General features: G+C 36.7%; 1 protein-coding gene across 5 annotated transcripts in view; it reads right to left on the bottom strand.

Annotated features, from left to right (window-relative positions):
* EFCAB5 (EF-hand calcium binding domain 5) overlaps positions 1-15,603 on the bottom strand; it is a 106,364-nt gene that overhangs the window by 81,220 nt on the left and 9,541 nt on the right. For 3 of the 5 annotated variants that reach the window (XM_054689151.1, XM_054689152.1, XM_037493774.2), the window contains exons 2-5: positions 14,035-14,131; positions 13,566-13,628; positions 12,210-12,294; positions 2,813-3,389 (exon numbers count right to left, since the gene is read on the bottom strand). In XM_054689151.1, the coding sequence (XP_054545126.1) occupies positions 2,813-3,389; positions 12,210-12,294; positions 13,566-13,628; positions 14,035-14,076 (767 nt within the window). In that variant the 5' untranslated portion in view covers positions 14,077-14,131. Of the gene's footprint in view, positions 1-2,812; positions 3,390-12,209; positions 12,295-13,565; positions 13,629-14,034; positions 14,222-15,603 lie in introns of those variants that run through there. The other 2 variants (XM_054689153.1, XM_054689154.1) reach the window with 1 other exon arrangement.

The following is a 15,603-nucleotide window of genomic DNA, read 5'->3' as shown; positions in this document are numbered from 1 at the left end:
ATCATCTTGATGTTTGAAGACACTAGATCTGAGATACCCAGCATATCGTGTTGTGATAATGAAATTAGACTCCATAATGATTATGAAATATAACAGAGGTAGGGGACAGAGATCATTACCGAGCCAGAACCAGATATAAATACTACAACTGCCACAAAGGAAAAAAAAATGCAAATTTTTGCCTTGGTTCTCTTAGATCTATTTCCTGGTTCATTTGCACTCTCATTCTAAGATGGGGACTATGCATCAGATCTGGTGAAGAAAGATATTTATACTATAATAGGCTCTGCTTCTCTGCAATATGTAAATATCACCACAAGCAGGTTATTAAAAGTTTGTAATTCTATTTTAAGAGCAAATATTTTTTATTATCAATTCATAGTAAGGCAGTAGCAACTTATAAAATATATATCCCAAGCACTGGAGGAATCAAGAGCTAAAGGGAAAAGACATTAAAAGAAAGATGCTAAAAGGAAAGAAAATCTGAAGAAAAGCAAAATGACACAAAATTAACCTCCTTAACAGTTTTGCAAAATCACATACTAAAACAAGTCACTAATTGGATTTCTTTGTAAATTTTGGTATTAGTCTCCAGGCCAATATATATTCAAAAGAAAATATGGAGAGTTGAGAAGAGACTCAGAGATTCAAAGATTCAAAGTGTCTTATTTATTTTATAGATCTGGAAGATCAGGGGTCAGCAAACTATAGCCAGAGGGTCAAATCTGAGCCTGCTGTCTGTTTTCATAAACAGTTTCCTTAGAACAAAGCCATACACATTCATTTCATATTGTCTATGACAACTTTTATACTACAATTAGCAGAACTGAGTAATTATGACTAAATTTTCTAAGCAAAAGAGTTTGATTGCTAACTGATTGCTAATATTTATCAATAGTTTCATGATTTTGAGCCCTGGCTACAAAGGCTTTTTTCTAGTTATAAGGAATTTAGCTCCTTGTTTCTTCTGGGTTTGTGTGGTTTCAGCTTTTTACATACATATGCTTAGGATATATTCTAAGAACAAAAAGCTACAAATAAATCAGAAGCCTCATTTAGTAGCTCTATTATTAATAAGCTCGCCTCTATGTTATTTTGAAGCTACTTCATGTTAATTGTAGGACGAAACAAATAAGTAATTCTGTCCATGTTGTTAGGAATCAAGATTTTTAGCATAAGAAAAAAAATACAAACACAAAATCAAGAAATTAGGTAAAACCCTATATAACACTATATTTGATATGTAATTGTCAACATGAACCCCTATTCTTAAAAACTATATTGTTAGCCCTGATAAAGCCTAGAAGTAATGAAACTACAATATTTACGAGCTGCACTAGCTCCCAAATGAGTGATCCCCATTGGAAGGAACTAAGAATTCTTTAAAAAAAAAAAAAAAAGCATGACTCTTTCCAAGACTAAAGGAGCAAAGTCAGAGGAATACAAGATTGGGTCAACTTGAGCATCAAAAAGAAAAGACTACAGTGGCTGAAAATATATTGAATAGATATTAAAACCCATGCATCCATAATAATACACACAAAAAGAAGCCTTCCCAAAAAAGGGGAAAAATCTTTCATCCAATACTACTGGAGACAGAGATAGATGGATAGATAGGTAGATAGATATCGATCGATCAATAGATAGATAGATAGATAGATAGATAGATAGATAGATAGACAATATGTAACTAAAAGGAAATAATTAAAATTTATTCTCTTATTAGAAGGAAGCATATTTCAATGTAACCAAATAAATAGCAACCAAGTGGAATTTATTTATTTCCAAATAGCTCATATTATAAAGCAAACACATAAGGAAAGATAGAAAAGATCAGGAAAACAGAAGGGTAAATAATAGGGGTCAGCAGTCAGATTTATTGAAATATATTTAACCATTTCAATAATTAAAGCAGTGTGCTGCTGGTGCATGAATAGAGAGTGACCAATAGAATAGGATAGAAAGTATAGAAATATACTCCAAAACACATGGTTCATCTCAAAACAGTGGGGCAAAGATAAATTATTCAGCAATTCTTATTTGGATAATTATGTAGCCATTTAGAAAAGAAAAAAATGGATTCATATCTTACACACACTCTAAATTCCAAATGGATCAATTATTAAAATAATAACTTCACAAGAGACATGGGGGGATTCTCTAATTATATTAAAATGTAACAATGACTTAAAATCCAGAATCCATAAAATAAATTCAAACATACAGAAGTAAAAAATTTTCTGCATGACAAAAGATAAATGGCAGATGAAAAACAGAAAAATAGTTGTAATTCATTCACACACTTTTGTATAAAAGAAAGAAAAGTAAGAATCCATATTCTCATTTGCTTATGTATACATAAAGAAACGCTAGAAGGATCTACTGAAAACTAAGAACAGTGATTATCTATGTTGGAGGTATAGTAGAATAGATGGAGGATAAAAATGGAAGAGATGCTTTTTATTGTATAACTCTACACATTCTGGTTTTATCTACCTGTAAAGTTAACATTTTTTAAAATCCCTCCTCTCTTACAGCTTACTTTTCAGCAGGGAGACAGAAAAAAATACACACACACACACACACACACACACATTCACACACACTTAGGATCCCAGTAACTTACCTAAATGCATGAATACATGGAACTAAATATACATCATTAGTGTTCAGTGATTTATAACTAGTTAGGCACAGAGTTCAACAAATACTATAAAATAACTTACTGTAAGTCCTGTGTATGTGATTATACTCCACTTGCTTTTCAATGTAAGAAATGAGATCATCAACTCAATATATAACAAACTGTTACCTGTTGCTGATAGTGTTGGGAACATGTATCTTCAGGTGTTCTGTGACATCTTTCATCACCCTCTGATATCCAGACATTCCTGAGTCTTTGATATAATAAGGATTGTTTCTCATTAAGTATTCCCCCAAATAATTAATTGGATCAAACTTTGTTGGAATGTCGGCTTTCTCCAAAAGAGTCTTCTTTTCTACTTGCATTAACATTTTTTCCACTCCAGGAATTAAAGTGGGTAGAAGTTTGTCAAGCAAATATGCACGAGTATTCAGGGTCATGTTATCAGTATTAAACCATTCTCTGGCCAAATCATCCCTAGGTAGCTTTTTTTCAGCCTTGTTTTTTAATTCCTTCTTCATATTATCCTTATCTATTATTTTCTGCTGCATTGCCTGGGCTCTTGCCTCTATTCTTTCAAGAAGATTTTTCTTCCATGGTGGTTCTAGGGTTGGTGTCAGTACAGTTTCATCTAAATTGAAAATCACTTTTGCAGGTTTTCTAATCACAATATTCTTTGAGATGCCAGTGTTAGAGTCCTCTACTGAGTCACTTTGGTTTTTTAGTTCCCCCTCAATGTTTGATTCTGGAGGGAAAAAAGTGAAATGTCAGAAATACTAGAAGTACACTTTAATCTACACTTCCAATATTTTTAGAAAAAACATTTTTTACACCCATTTGCATGCTATATTGGAACACCATCTGAAAGTGAGAGAAAATCAGACAACAGTGACTTCAACCATATAGACATTTATCTTTGACTTAATGGGAAATCATTCAGCAGTTTGGTGTTTTAAGAAGCTACACTATTTCTATTGTTCTTCATTCATGTTTTGTGTTTATGCTTCACAATCACAATATACCTATTGCACTTCCAGACATCACGTCTTTATTTTTTTTTAAATATATTTATTTATGCATACAAGAGCTGGGGTACAGGTCAGAGGTGCAGTGGGTCAGAGGGCTCACCAGAGGCAGAGTGGGGAACAGAACAGGCAGACTGACGGAAATACACTGCTGAGGGGAGCAGCGGGTGAGTCAGGAGAGGTCTACTGCGCCATGTGGGCTGCTCCTTGGCTGGCTGGGGGATCAAACTCGTGCTGCAGTGGCTGTGGACAGCCTCATAGGTTGTGTCTTAACCCCTTGCACCACCAGGGAGGCCCCAGGAGTCACTTCTTTACAGGAGAAAAGAACTGTAAACAAAGGAACCCTCTCCTCTTGAAGTTCTATTTTATTCTCTAAGAAGAGGAGATCCCAGATTTCCCACTCCAAGACTTTCCTTTACACTTCATTGACCCTAATTAGGTTACATGATCCCTCTAGACCAATCACTGATAAAGGGAAAGCAGACTGCATAATGTTTTGATCAATGATAATATATTCCTTCATGTCAGGGTTTTGACCAACTTCTCTGATATCAGTGACTTTCATCTGCTACAAAATTAAGATTCACTGTATCAGGCAAAAAGTGGGGAAAGTTCTGCTCAACTGGTAATGAAGAGAGTCAACTACACGTGTATATTTAAACATATTTTCCCCAGCCTAATATTTCCAGCCTCTTTCATTTTTTGAATGCAGGATGGAGGTATTAGATCAAGATACTGTGCTAAGAACAGACACCAAAATCTCCAGAACTGACAGAAAAGATTGTGGTATGTGTTTAATACACAATTGTCCCTTAGTATCTGCATGGGATTGGACATTGGAATCAGAAATGCCAGGGTCGAATTCTAACTCTAACATTACTATCCATGTGACTTAAAACAAATAACCCAATACCTCAAACTCAACTTCTACTTCTGTAAAATGGATATAGTAACTATACTTAGCAGGATAGTCGAGATGAGAAAACTATACATGTCCTTAAAATCTGTTATTACTATGGTTGAAGGAGCTCACTCAGAGTTTCTTGTGTTAGAATGAAACTGTGATTTATAGGCTGTCAGGAGGAAAGTTGGGCATCGTTAACTATCTTTTTTTTTTTAATTTTTTTTTTTTATAGAGGCATGTTTATTTCTTTATTTATTTGTTTTGTTTGTTTGTTCTGTTTACACATGCACTGGGTACAGTCAGAAGCGCGGGAGGGTGAGAGGATTCACCAGAGCCAGAGCGGGGAGCAGAGCAGGCAGAAGGACCGAAGTACACTGCTGAGGGGAGCAGCGGGCGGCAGGAGAGGTCTGCGCGCCATGTGGGACCCTCCTCAGGTGGCCAGGGAGCAGCCGGGGATCGAACCGGCGCCGCAGAGGCCGCGGGCAGCTTCGTAACCCAGCGCTCAACCGCTGCGCCACCGGGGAGGCCCTCGTTAACTATCTTTTGAGTTTACCTTCACAGACACAATAGAGTATGATGCTAGACAGTGAGTCATACAGCATGCATGTAGTTGAAGTAATTGATCTTAAATTAACTTATAGAACCATTAAGGCAAGAAAAAGTTACCACTCAGACCACATTTAGAAATAAGGGGTCTATTCTCCAGGAAAATCTAGTCATTTGTAAAGAGCCTCTCCCCACATGGGGTGATTTGTAACTATCTAATGGACTTTAACCATGTCTACATTACTTTGTCCTTAGCCTGCCCCTTAGCCAATAAAATTTAACTCCTCTGTTCTTGACCTGGTTCCCCCCAAAATCAGTATAAACCCATTCCCTTTTCCCTGAATGCAAGGCATATTCGAGTTTTAATTCTGGTCTTATTGCCAGCTGATTTGCAAACAAGCCCTTTCTTTTTTCAAAATGTCATTGTCACAACATTGATCTTATGTACACCAGACAGCAAGCCTCTTGGCTTGGTATCAAGAAGAGGACCAAAAAATGAATTTTTTACTACATATTTAGGAATGGGCAGAAAAAGAACACATAAAGGACTCTGAGTATGACTAGGGAGTCAGGAGAAAATAGGAGAGATTAGAATCATAGAAAACAAAATTAGAGTTTCAAGAAGGATAGATTACTAGAGATTCTTTCATTCTCCAGCAATAGAAATCCATCTCACAAGGATTAAATTAAAACTGGAATGTATTAATTTATATAGATGGAAAGTCTGGTTTTTAGGTACAGCTGAAATCTACCTCTAGTGTCTGCTTTGCTCTGTTGAATTAATTTTTAGGCGGGTTGTCCTCACATGTTGATAAAAATGGTCAGAGCATCTTTAGATTTATATCCCTTATAACCATTGATTTCCTAAAAATCAGTCATTAAAATTCCAGCTTGAAAAAATCTAGGAACTTTTTAGTTGACTTGACATAAATTATATTTCTATTTCTGAACTATTGACAGCATTGAAGGGGTAGCATTCTGATTGGTGAGATTAGAATCACCACCCATTTCTGGATCTGAAGAGGTAGGGTCAACCCCAAATAAACCAAATAGGTTAAGTAAGAGAGAAGGGCGGCTCCACAAAGAGATGTTGGGCAGACGAAAACAAAATGCATTACCTCAGAGGAAGGGGTCAATGTGTAAAATGCTACAGAAAAATAAAATGATAGAAGAAATAGAAAGTATAAATTGAAACTAGCACCCAGTTTTTCTAACTCAAAGGAGAGCAATTTCTGTGATGAGAATGGAACTTAGACTGCACTAGGTTGAGGAAGGATGTGGAGGCAAAATGCAAACTAGATGAGTGGACAATTACTTTGGGAATGTGATTGTGAAGGAGAGGGTTTTTCTTTAAAGGTAGGATATATATAGAAAGTAAAAGGCAGAAGCCAATGTAGAAAGGAAAGTAGAACCTAGAGGAGATATTAAACAATGGTCCTCAGGGTCTGAGAAGTTATGACATACTGATATTAAAATATATAATAGACTTGAATGAGATAAGATGTTTCCTACCCTATACTGAGAATATTCCCTCAAGTCTCTAACTTTTGTGGAATGAAATAAGTATTCGTACACAAACTGTGTAAGTTATTCCAGCAGAACTGACTAGTTTTAAGACAGTGGCAGTGACAAGGTGGGGGACAAGTCACTGTTTGTGGGTTCTCATTCATGTGGTCGCAACTGCCAGATACCACTTAGGTTCAGGGTGCAGTGACAACGGGGTTTATTAACAAAGGCAAGATTAGGAAAAAGGAAAGAGTTTTCTAAGGCCACAAATGGCTGGCTGACCTAGCCCAGATAGTGTCTGCAGTGTCCAGTAGTCCAAAACAGAGGCTGCACATGCAGAATGGCAATGCCCCTTCAACAAGGGCCTGGAACTGGTAAGCAGTGGACTTTGGTAAGCAGTGGGCCAGGTTTCAACTCAGAGTGGCTTCTGGAGCTGGTCACAGATGGGGTTGCCAAGGTGACACCACCATATCCCACAACAACAGTATGAAGATTGAGCTGGACAGTACCAGATAGGACTTGATAGTGCTAGAGGCAATCAGCACCAGGATTATCTGCCAGATGATCAGAAGTGGAGGACAGCTCTCACAAGTCAGCAGTGCCAGTCACAGGTAAATCGTGCTGGCCAGCACCAGTCACCAGGTGGCAGTACTGAAGACACCAATGTTACAGCTCTTTGAGAGCTATTGGCCTAAGTCAACAGCAAACAGCACTTTAGATACCAGGCCCTGGTCAATGGTGCTCTCTACAGGCGATGTCAGAGGCAGATGCAGTGGCCAGGTCTCTGCAAAGGTCCCAGAGGTTGAAAGTCCACAAAGATCTAGAGAAGTCTCAAAGTTCCTATGAATCTGCCAGCGAAAGGCCTGTTGAATGGGTCTGCAGTCTTCTGCTCAATCCAACTCTTCTGAAGCCATCTGATGAATAAATCAAGCTGGCTGATCCTTTGGCTTATATCCTCTTCAGGGTCCCCACCTTTTAAGCCCGACTGGACCACTTACAATCTTAGCTCTTTGGTTGGTGCCTGTCAAGTACCAATCTGATTGTTCCATTTTCAATCCTCAATGGTCTCAAAAAAACCTTGATGGCACCTGTGTGAGCTCGAACCTGCACCATATTCAAAAGTGAAATCCAGGACACTTATCCAGACCTGACTTACACTGAGGTCAGGGCAGGCTCCTCAGAGGTGGGGACAGGGGAGTCATAGCTGGAGCTGCCTCAGCAGGGAGAGATGCTTGCTGCACCCAGTGTGTTTCAGCAGGGCCAGATGTGGCAGTGCAAGGGTGTGGGACTCCCCCCACCCCCAGCAAAGCTGGGACACAGGTCTGAGCAGTTGGAGCACAGGCCACTGCTCAGAGTCCACCATATTGGCCTGACTCGTTGCAGGCCTCTCTCCTTTGGCTGGTGCTGAGCTGGACAAGCCTTGCCATCAGAGCCTCAGGGCTGGCTTGCACTGGGGTGGGGGGAGGGAAGTACCACCAGTGCAGCTAGGGGGTAGATGATCTGTGACAGTTTGTCTCTGGATTTCCAGGACTGAGTTAGATCAGGTTCTGAGCAATAAACTATCAGATGCTTTTTTAAAACCACATACATGATTGTTGGTATGACTGGAATGAAAAACTTAATGGGAATCTTAAGGTTTTTTTCTGACATGACCACTGAGAAGATGTATCAATAGACGTATCAACAGTTTAGTATTTTTATACCCATTACTTTTAACATAACCTGGATAGTAATTGTGAGTCATATTTCAGTTAGTAGTAACTCTCAATAAATAGTACTCATACAATAAATGGGCAAGAGAACATAACTGGCATAGAGTTTTTTGAACATTATTATGAAATACTTAATACCTGTAAGTATAATCATTACATAAGTAGCAATTTATCTTCTCTAAGCTTAAAAAATTATCTATATATTAAAGTCTCACATATACCCCTACTTTTGATAGAAACACAACTATGAATTCCATGTATATCATTTATCTGCATTTGTTTACATGTGTCAAAACAACATAATATTGTTCTTCTTGCTTTTAATTTTTTTTTAAGATTTATTTATTTATTTATACAAGCACTGGGTACAGTCAGAAGTGTGGGAGGGTAAGAGAATCCACCAGAGCCAGAGCAGGGAGCAGAACAGGCAGAAGGAACGAAGTACACTGCTGAGGGGAGCAGCGGGCATGGCAGGAGAGGTCTGCGCACCATGTGGGACTCTCGCCGGCAGCCGGGGATCGAACCGGCGCTGCAGAATCTGCGGGCAGCTTCGCAGCCCAGCGCTCAACCGCTTCGCCACCAGGGGAGGCCCTTCTTGCTTTTAAATTTTATAAAAATTATTTCATATTTTATATTCTGTAACCTTTTTATATTTATATTATGTCTGTGAAATTCATCTAGTTAATAAATGCAACACATCTGAGTTCATTAATTTTCACTGCTTCATAATTTTTTTAAATTTATTTATTCATACAAGAACTGGGGTACAGGCCAGAGATGTGGGGGGTGAGAGGGTTCGCCAGAGACAGAGTGGGGAACAGAACAGGCAGATAGACTGAAATATACTGCTGAGTGGAGCAGCGGGTGTGTCAGGAGAGGTCTGCTGCGCCATGTGTGTAGCTCCCTGGCCAGGGATCAAACTCATGCTGCAGTGGCTGTGGATAGCTTCACAGGTTGTGTCTTAACCCCTTGCACCACCAGGGAGGCCCAGTGCTTTATAATTTTAACATATGGCTAAATTGCATGTATTTATCCATTCTCATTTTGGGAGAGCGATCCATATATAGCTTAAGATTCTTTTAATTTTATTAAAAAATTTTCGGTTTTATTGAAAATACTCTGAAGAAAATTTGAAAATCTTACCAGATAGTATTCATCCAGGAAAAAAATTAAGTAGTCTGTAAAGGAACACTTGAAAAGACATTTCATCTAAAGAATGTCTTAGGTTCAACTGTGGATAGAATTTATGAAACTCCCTTCCATGTTTTTATTTCCTTCTTGATTTTTTTTTTTATATAGGGAGGTAAGGAGGATAATGTAATACTCTCCCAAACCTCTCATTTGGATTTGCAAATTAACCACTTTGGGAGGATAGTTTCATTCTGTTTTGCCACCATGCTTAGTAATATAGAATGCTTTTATTTCCATTTCATATAAATGTGAAAGAGAGACATTCTTTTAAGTCTACAGTTACTAATGTACTTGCTTTGCTTTTAACTGGTCCTGTATAACCTAAGGTAGATATTATTCCTTCTACTTTACGGGTAATTCTATAGATGTATAGTAACTTAATATCTACCATCTGCCATGGCTCATTAATAAACTTGCACAAGAACTGGGACATTCTCATCTTCGCCACAGCCTGCTAGTGCTCCTCTAGTGTTGTTGGTTATAATGGGTCGCTAAGCAATATTGCTAGTGCTTGCATAGTCTCCACTGATATGCAGAATGAAAGAAGACATTTGGCTACAACTCTAGCCCAATACTTCTTTCTTAGTCATAAAACCAAGAAAAGAAAAGAAAACACAGCAATAGCAGGGTTAATAAGTTAGGATGCTGAACAAGACTATCTGAAGCTGTCTTTTGATTGAATGATCTTTGAATTCAAGGATCATAAATTATAGCACTAGTCCAAGGGCAAATTAGTTCAGGTCAGTTGAACATAGTTTCAAACAGGTATTGAGTATATTTAACAGGAGTGTATTTGAATATTCCTAAACTTTTTACAGATAAATTGATTCATTTACAGACTCACTCATTATATAGCTATTAGTGTGTGTGTGTGTGTGTGTGTGTGTGTGTATGGAATAGTGGAGGTAGAGGGTGGGGGTGTGGAGGAATTAAAATTAAGAAGCTGGTGGGGATTGGAAGCATTGGGGCAAGAGGGACTTCCCAAGAAATTTGAAAAGTTAGTAAAGCTATGATAATAAAGACAGAGTAAAAACTAGAAAGTTTGATTCTCAATGAGTATATATTATTTTATGTGTGTTAATAAGAAATAGTAAAGGGATTATGCTCAGTAAAATAAATCAGAAGGAAAAGGAAATATTATCAGATGACATCACTTATAGGAGGAATATAGGGAAACTGAACAAAGGGTCAAAAAAAAAAAAAGACAAAACTTGTAGGCTACTTTAGATCTGAGGCTTACAGTAGGGGAGAGGGAGCCAGAGGGATCAAAACAGGGGTAGACTAGCACAAGGGACCATGGTGATGGTCCACAGACGATGTGTTGGTGGTGGGATATTTATGGGGACTACACCTGAGTGGAGAAATCAAATACTATACAAAAATGAACAACAATGTAAGAAAAAAAAAATACAAGAGTGAAAAACGAAATAGTAAATAATTGATTTTAATTGGTTTAAAGGGCAGAAAAAACACTTTGGAGAAAGGTAAGACCCTAAAAGTTACAACTAGCATCAAGATAGCAATTTATAGTTTAGAAAACACTTTAATAATTGCTACTGTAATTCAGCCACACGCAAGATCTAGCAATATTAGACTCTCACTATCTGTAAACTGAATTGCAGGAAATTTCAATTAATTGAAATTGTTAAAATTTAAGATGTTGTAAAGAATTTCTGTTATATAGGTTTGCACCACATAGAGAAAGTTAGAAGAACTGCATTGAAAAGGATGAATGCCTTGTCAATTTATTTATTGCCTTTTTGGTCCTCTACTATTTCAGTCTGCATAGTGATATGGGATTTGGCTTCGGAATAAGACTAGAAGTCAAACAGGATAAATGTGTGGTCAAGTATAGGATAAAAAGAAGAAACAGAAAAGTAAGAAGGCAAATCATTAGGGCTCTCCCTCTTATTTTTGTATTAATGGGTTGTCTGCTATGTTTAAGCTCTCTTAGCTAAATTTTTTCTTTAAATTACCTTATGAATAGTGCTAAAATTGCCTCAAAAGTATTAGTAGAAGTTGAAAGGATTAAATTTTAAACTATTTCCCAAATTGTTTTTTAACTATCCCTAGGATTTTATTTATTTATTTATTTATTTATTTATTTATTTATTTATTTATTTATTTATTTGCTTAGGATTACATTTTTATTTTATTTTTTTCATTTTTCTCAGCTGAAATTTATTTATTTTTTTTAATTTTATTTTTATATTCCCCATACAATTATAACCCTCTTATTTTGACCCCAAGCCCTCCTTTCCCCACCCCCATCCCTCATAGAGTGTCTCTGGTTCATAGTTGTTTGTTGATTTTGATTTTTTCTTTCTTATAGTTATTCTTTTTCCTGGTCCCTTATTTAAGTTTTCTAGATTCCTGCTATGAGTGAGACCATCTGGTATTTTTCTTTTTCTTTCTGGCTTATTTCGCTGAGCATGATCCCTTCCAGCGCCATCCATGTTGCTGCAAATTGCATGTGTTTATCTTTTTTGAATGCTGAGTAATATTCCACAGTGTATATGTACCACATCTTCTTGATCCAGTCATCTATTTTTGGGCATTTGGGTTGTTTCCAAAGCTTACATTTTTAGAAAGTAAAATCTTCATGAATGAATTCCCAATAAATTAGTTTCAAATTTATTAGTTTTAAATTTTGTTGTGTAGAGGAAAAGGTAGGTTTCTACCTGGGGACTGGATTTCATCAGCTGCATTTTCTGCCACTTTGCTCCCAATATCCAGCACAGAACTGTCTGGTACACTTTGTGAATCCTGAAAGGATAAAGGAAAGAGGCAAATAGGTAAAATTAGTTGCCTTTCCTCAACATTTTATCAAATCTCTCAGATAAAGACTGCATATAAATGCCCTATAGGAATAACCAAATATCCCTACTTAATTTTGCTAAGATTTAATGCTGTGTATTAAAAGAAAAGCAGTAATCACAGCCTATTGCATTCACAAAATAAAATGCATTGGTTCAACATATCATCATATCTTCCTACTGCTAACAAAGTAATATGCTAAGATGTACATTAATCTTTGAATTATACAATACTTTCTAGAAATATAATTTGAGACCACAGCATAATTTGAGACCACAGTGAATCACACTTTTGAAAATGTAGATTTGTTTTTAGAATCACCTTCCATGTTTGTGGTGGAAAGAAAAACATTTTCATCTTAATTGAGAAAATTAAACAGTAATTTTATGAATAAATGGCAAAATAACTTTTGTATTCATGATGATGTACTTTTAAAAGAATGATAATAAAATATTATTATGATTCACTTTAGTCAACTTAATGGTGAATTCATATAGCTATTTTAATTGCCTCTCCTTTTCTATAGAAGAAAAATTAAACATAAATTTAAACATAAATTTAAACATAAATGTAAATTTAAACATAAAATTACTAATTAACATGGAAATTATATTTACAGAATGACATGAAGTTTCCCTAAAAATCAGTGTTTACTGTACTTAGGTTAACAGTCCTGATTTTAGAAAGCAACCTTTATTTATCTAGAATTCATAATAGCTCTTCTCAAATAATTATCTATATATGGATACTTACTACAATTGAATCAAATGAGTCAGCATAATGATCAACATGAGTTTGCCCTTTCCATATGCCATTTGTTAATCTTTTTGAATCCCGACATTTTATTTTCCTTCTTCATAAGAAAATTAATTTGTGGGCCTCCCCGGTGGCTCAGCGGTTGAGCGCTGGGTTGCGAAGCTGCCCGCAGCCTCTGCAGCGCCGGTTCGATCCCCGGCTGCTCCCCGGCCACCAGAGGAGGGTCCTGCATGGCTCGCAGACCTCTCCTGCCGCCCGCTGCTCCCCTCAGCAGTGTACTTTGGTCCTTCTGTCTGCTCTGCTCCCCGCTCTGGCTCTGGTGAATTCTCTCACCCTCCCGCACTTCTGACTGTACCCAGTGCTTGTATAAATAAATAAAAATAAATCTTTAAAAAAAAAAAAAGAAAATAATTTGTCCAGTTTACTCTCTAGGATAAATATCTGACTATTCTTGACAAGTTTACCTCAATAGGCTCTTCCTCTTCAGTTACTTCTGATTGCCATTCTTTGCTTTCATTCCCATTTTCCTGAAATGGAAACTGTGTTAATAAGTGGTATCCAAAAGGAGCTAGAGATTAAACTAATTATTTTATATTCTGGTATAACAAGCTATTTATTTTAAAAAGTTTTCATAATGAATAAACATCACACTAAATAAAATCACACAAAGCAGCTGTGTTAGTAAATCCAAACAGTAATAGATTTTTTATATAAGTGATACTGGAACCGAGCCTATCAATGGAAGTAGGCCACTGTGATCCAACGACTAGTAGACCCCCTTTTTCTGCACTTTTGCCAAAAGCTGATGCAGACTACTTCACCTAAAAAGAGAAATAACTAATGACAGAATATGATATTGCATCTTGATTTTTCTAAGAATGCTAAATCTTAAATCATTTCATAAATAGCTAGAAACCTATGAAGGTCATGTACCTGAGCAGATGTGTCTTCCTCTTGAAATGCTGACTCACTCATCTGGACCACTGAAAGTTATCACTAAATGGTAGGGAAAGGTATTACCAGACCAGTACTAATAACAAAAAGAGAGAATGACAATATTAATAAACAACAAAAAATACCAAGAAAGATCAAATCTCTCTCTACCCCTACCCCCACTGAACCCCACCATTCTATTGAATGATAATAAATTCTCAACTGCCAATCTTTTCAAACTGTACTACTCTTATTACTGTTGTTACTGACCAAAACTATTACGCACCAGGCTAGTGCTCAAGGAGACAGGAAAACTCACCATAGTAATAGTTACCTATTATCATTAAAAGAAACAAATAACAACAGTATTGCAACGGAATGTTCAAAAACATTATCAGACATGTTAATTTTTGAAATACCAAGTTGAAGTGAAATGAAACTTTGATGGCTACCTGATTCATGTAAGAAAGGCAGGCATTATAGTAATAACTATGCTAAAAAGCATTTTTTGAGGGAGAGTTCTAAAGGGATTATGATATATTTATCCATATGAAAGAATTACAATAAGTAACATCCCCACTTTAATGCAAATGACCACAGAATCACAGATTATGAAAATCACCGCCTTGCCAAAAATCATGTAATTAGTTGTGTGTATTTAGGCTAGGTTTTATGTAAAAAGTAAATTTTATATATATGGCTTCCAGGGCAGTTACAATTTAGGGGCTACTTAGTTTGAAGTGGTATAACATGCTACAATACTCGATTTTCTTTTTATTAACTTAACACATGTAAGTTGAATAAACCAAAAGTACTGCCTTTGGAGACAAAAGACTCCAACACTGAAAAATAGCTGCCTCAAAACCTTTTATTCTGTGAATTTAAGCATAAAACAGATATAATCAAATTGGTTTTTTTAGAAAGGTAATTTTACCAGCAAATACTGGAAGTCTGCTGGGGGAAGAGAGAATGAAGGTAAATTGTGTACCATAAATGTTACCCCTCACTCTAATCCTAGGCTCTGGCAGACATTATCAGTACCCTAACCATAACCCTTTGCCATGTGAAATACTGTAACAATCAGATATTTTTTTCATGCTCAGGGATTTTTGTGACTAAATGATTATGGTGATCCTAGGAATGAACTAGATGGCCATTCTACTAAACTGATGATCATCTTCACATAATACAAGAAATCCACATATGATGGCCAACATATGACTATATTCACCACAGTGGAGAGTTGTGACCTTCCATCCAGTTTCTAAACCTAAGCTTCTTAATTGAAGGGAAGGCTATATATGTCCTTAAGGAACAATTCTGAAGCCCTGCCATTAATATTTATTGAAAATCTTCTCCACAGGACCTGTGGCCATTTCCTAAAATGACTGTGTGCTAGCAAAAAAGAAATATCTAGGTTCCTTAGGTATTTCCAAACATCGGAACTGAAAAAAATGTTAATTACTGGACCCCAAAATGCCACAGCAATTCACCAGTTTAAGTGAGGGCTTGTGGTAGTCAGGTAGGAGGTAGAGTCTTAACTCACAGTGAGCTTACAGGGTCCACTGA

Source organism: Talpa occidentalis, unplaced genomic scaffold (genome assembly GCF_014898055.3).
Source record: "Talpa occidentalis isolate TD23 unplaced genomic scaffold, MPIMG_talOcc4v2.1 talOcc4.7, whole genome shotgun sequence".
Classification (NCBI taxonomy): Eukaryota; Metazoa; Chordata; class Mammalia; order Eulipotyphla; family Talpidae; genus Talpa; species Talpa occidentalis.
Note: the sequence above shows the minus strand (reverse complement) of the source record. Positions and strands in the feature narration are given on the sequence as shown.